Source organism: Meleagris gallopavo, chromosome Z (genome assembly GCF_000146605.3).
Source record: "Meleagris gallopavo isolate NT-WF06-2002-E0010 breed Aviagen turkey brand Nicholas breeding stock chromosome Z, Turkey_5.1, whole genome shotgun sequence".
Classification (NCBI taxonomy): Eukaryota; Metazoa; Chordata; class Aves; order Galliformes; family Phasianidae; genus Meleagris; species Meleagris gallopavo.
This window is the reverse complement of record NC_015041.2, coordinates 60,464,311-60,468,761: the sequence shown is the minus strand read 5'-3', so window position 1 is coordinate 60,468,761 and position 4,451 is coordinate 60,464,311. Positions and strand designations below refer to the sequence as shown.

Below are 4,451 nucleotides of genomic sequence, written 5' to 3'. Positions count from 1 at the left end.
AGATGCAGAGGTAATGATCTTTTAAATCTTCTTAAAAATAATCATCCTAATTCACTGCAAGAAAAATAAAAAATCTGGAAAGATTAGATTGGAATTGCCTCAAATTCAATTAAGCCACACTGCGTGGACGTGCTGGGAATATAAATGCAATTACTGTAAATTTGTACAAACTGATTTGTTTTATTATCTTGCTAATCTAACACAGTCCTTTTGTGTCCATATTGCAGACGGCAACTCCAAACTAACATGGCAGTCAGACTGTGTGATGTGGCTTCTCTGCTTAGAAGTGGTTCGTGGGCAGCAGAGCCTTGGACCGGGGTCTGTGGGATTTTTCTTAAATTCTGTAGGCTACATTTTTTACGTGTTAATAGTGCTGAGGCCATACCAAACTCCAATCTCATTCGGAACGCTAACGCTGTTCTGTGTTTCATTCTAGGCTGTAGGCTGTGTCTCTAGTCTGTCAGGGTCTGGAGTACACTGGTGTACCATGATAACTTACCTGTTATATGGTCTCCTGTAGAAATTATACTGCAGTGGCTTGCCTTTCTTCTAATGAGATTTTAGTGATAATTCAAAATATCTGGTGGATAATTGAAGAGTGTAGTATTACATTAACATTGTTTTGGTATGGTCTGAATACTAAGTTGCAGTAACTTTAAAAACCTGTATGCTATGTATTTATGATTACTATTTGTAAAGTGTGTTTAAAAATTTTATTCTAATAAATTGTTAAAAAATTTAATTTTATTTTGGGTCTATTTGGATAGAAAATACTTAGTAACTTCTGAAGATGTGGCTTGTGTTTTATGAACAGTTGTATCCAACCTATCAATGGAATATGCATTAATTGTAAAACATTAGTATCACTTCCATCAGAGCAGATGGTTCTATAGCTGGGAAATGCTGTAATTTCAGCACACACAGGCTACTGCAGCTGTTCATTTGAATGTCGGCTTAAGATAGCATTTTTGCCACCTGAACGTGAAAATAAATGTGCAATTAAGTGAGGGCTTCTTGTCCTTGCTAACTCTTTCTAATTTTTGGTTAGTGTACACTTAAAATTTGATTGGAGGGTGAGAAAAGAAGCAGCCATAGTTATGGTATAAAAAGAAAGCACTGGTGGCTATCAGCTCTGCTAAATACACCAGAGTTCTGGAAAAACAGTTGATCTTTGGATCATCTATGTTCTTCAGCAGACTTTTCCTCACAGTACCAGTAGTAGTTTGCCCCCTCCCTGGTGGTTAATCATGAGGGAATAAAGTGCTTCTGATCCAGTGGTAGCCCCTCAGAAAACAGAACGGGTTTCTACGTTAAATGTTCTGAATACATGGATCTTCCTTTTCTTTCTCTGTGCTGAAGTAACTTCTTGGAAAATATGCTTGTATGCAAAACAGAAATATCTTCCTGAGAATGTCTGAACTTCATTCAGACACTCTTAATCTCCTTTGATACTTTGACAAAACTAAGATTTGCCTTCCCTGACCTAACCAGGTCTTTAGGTATGCACTGATTGGATGTACTGCTTAGAGGGGAGTTAGAACAAATTCCAACCTGATGCTACTCTACAACTTTACAAAACATTTCCTGTGTGAGAACTCCTCCTAGAGATCTTAGTATTATATTGGATTTCAGTAATTACTGAATTTTCAGTGAAATGTCACAAGTGTTGCTTCTTTGTTAAATGATCTGTTAACAGATAACTTCAATAGAATTTTCCATTGACAGTTGTCCTCAGTAGGGTACCTAAGGCTTGTTTATTAGACAGCCATTTAGAAAAAACATGTTCTTTACCAACTGTTAATAGTGGATGATTGTCAGAGAGGCAGAAAGTCTTTGTACCTGTGGATCATTTCTGCCTATCATAGCAGCTAGTCACTTTGAGGTGGTACACAGAGTTTCTGAAGTAGCAATTGCTCACTTGTTTGATACCTAAAAGTAGGTTGAGTTAAAGTATCAAACAGCTGTTTTTTAGGGGACAGAGGAAAGGAGTAGTGAGAATACCACGTTGTTAATTTAATCAAAACAGATTTGGAAACCTACTTCCAGCCTGTGGTGGCAGAAGAATGATCTAGATAGAAGTTATGAAGGAAGAGTATGTTTTCCATTTCAGCACATTCATTTATATGTTTAGATATTTCCTTTTAAATTATTAATCTTTCTAGTGCTCTTAGACTTAGGGTCAATATACAGTTATATACCCACCTATCTGGAAAATAACACTTCCAAATAATTTTAAAAAAACAAACAAATACATTAAGGACTATGTACCTCACTTGTCACTTGCAAGTTGGTAGCATCGATGGCTCTTGAAAAAGGAGAGTTCTTAGTTATTTCTGTACTAGGAAGTCTATGATGCCCTAAATGAATTGGAGGAGGGGACTAAGTTTTTGGTGTTAGATGTACATCTTGAGGATTTTAATGATGACTTAATTTGCCTATAAGTTTGAAATTGTTAACCAGGGCAACACTTAAAAATCTTCAGTAGTGCTTTTGCATGTGGAAACATTATCTGGCTGTGACAGTCCCACTTTTGCATAGTAGCGGTTCTTTTAGATTCTTGTCTGGATTCTCCATAAGAGTGTAAAATATGAATTTTGATGTTTCTTATTTTCTATATTTTTAGCAGGTAATTGCTGCCATGGAAACACAACTGTCTAATGGACCAACTTGCAATAACACAGCCCATGGTTCAAACACAATAAACAATTGCTCTTCACCGATTGATTCTGGAAACGCAGAAGACAGCAAGACTAATCTGATAGTCAACTACCTTCCACAGAGCATGACACAAGAAGAGCTGAAGAGTTTGTTTGGCAGCATTGGTGAGATAGAGTCTTGCAAGCTTGTCAGGGACAAAATAACAGGTATGTTGGTTTCATCTTTCACTTCCTATAGTCTGTGCTCAGATGAGTCTTGCAATTCTGTTCATTTACGGAATAAATTTAGGAAAACCAATGCAGACATTGTTGGTCTGAAGGATCTAGTCTATCATCTAGATTCCAAACAGAAAAAATAAATGCTTGTATTTCATCCAATTTTGTATGAGAGTACTATAATTGCTTTAAAATCTTCTGTACTTTCTGATTCTTCGGAAGGAAGTTTTTGGATAATGGCTTTAAACTGGAAGAGAGTAGATTGAGACTAGATACTGGAAATTCTTTGCTGTGAGAGTGGTGAGGCACTGGAACATGTTGCTCAAAGAGGTTGTGAATATCCATTCTCTGGCTGCTTTCAATGCCAGGCTAGATGGGGCTGTGAGCAACATGGTCTAGAGGAAAGTGTCCCTGCCTATAGCAGGGGGTTGGAACTAGGTGATCTTAAAGATCCCTTCCAGCCCAAACCATTCTGTGATAGGACAGCTGACAAGAACTGAAGTAAGCCTTATATAATTATTCAGCTCTGTTATTAGAGCTGTGCCTAGTAGCTATAGCTGCTAAAAAGATGTAGAGATTTAACCTTCTACCTTGGGAGAAGAGTGGACTAATTTAGCTTTTGTGTTGCAGCATTTAAACCAGATTCTTTAGGGTATGCTCTTGAATTGACATGTGCAGTTTTAGAATATGTAAGTATAAAGTGCAGAGTGATGCTGTCGATTAGTACTTCATTTTACCAACAGCTGGTGCTCAGAGTGCATGCATTTAGACCAGTTGTTTAATTTTGAAAGAACTACCAGATGGATGCCTGCACTTTAATAACCAAATGAAAGGATCATTGGCAATGTTCAGTTTGTCTCATTTCCATTTGTGAACTCCAAGCTCTGTCAAATTAAAAAACATTGATGTACAGTTTATGTTGACATTTCATTATTTTTGTTCAAAAACATTGACTTTGGCACTCTATTTCCTGGCTTTTTTTTTTTTGCAGAGCTGTCCAGTACCTTGCTTTCGAAAACATAACTGAACTTCTTAGATGCAGCTCTTGAATATATTCTGCTTAAAGCTACTCCTTACTTGGTTTGGGAGATTGAAACCATCTCTACTGGAAGATAGTGGCAGAATTTAGCATTTCCCCCACATGGCGTAGATTTTCTTGTGACTGAGTGTTCCCAGGGCAGCAGTGTTAGGAAAAGGCTTTAGGTGATAAAGGTTGTATGTAGCTTCAATCATTTCTCTGCGTGTGCGTGTTGATACCTAGGATGTGGTTGGAGCTGTGTTCCCCAAATGCATACATGACTTATGACTGAGGCTAAAACCTGGCAGTTCTGACGCTGACTCTAGGACTTGTCTTTGGATAAATGGCATGCTTTCTTCTTGTCCTTATTGTATATTTCCTCTTTTAGCAATATAGAAGTTCTCCAGCTTTTCCCCCATTGGTATGGGCGCTGCTGTGTCACTGGTGGAAAGGTGATACTTAAGCAGCAATCTAACAGCGGACAACTTTTTGCCTTGTCAGGGTGCAGAAAAAGGAATTTGTCTTGGGCCATGTAAAATAATGTAATGTAATAATATAAT

The 4,451-nt window shown here is 37.5% G+C and overlaps 1 protein-coding gene across 5 annotated transcripts in view; it reads left to right on the top strand.

Moving 5' to 3' along the window:
• The window catches only part of ELAVL2 (ELAV like RNA binding protein 2), a 132,832-nt gene that overhangs the window by 84,427 nt on the left and 43,954 nt on the right, over positions 1-4,451 (top strand). The window contains exons 1-2 of one of the 5 annotated variants that reach the window (XM_031557384.1): positions 185-318; positions 2,627-2,864. In XM_031557384.1, the coding sequence (XP_031413244.1) occupies positions 247-318; positions 2,627-2,864 (310 nt within the window). In that variant the 5' untranslated portion in view covers positions 185-246. Of the gene's footprint in view, positions 1-184; positions 319-2,623; positions 2,865-4,451 lie in introns of those variants that run through there. The other 4 variants (XM_031557383.1, XM_031557387.1, XM_031557386.1 and 1 more) reach the window with 4 other exon arrangements.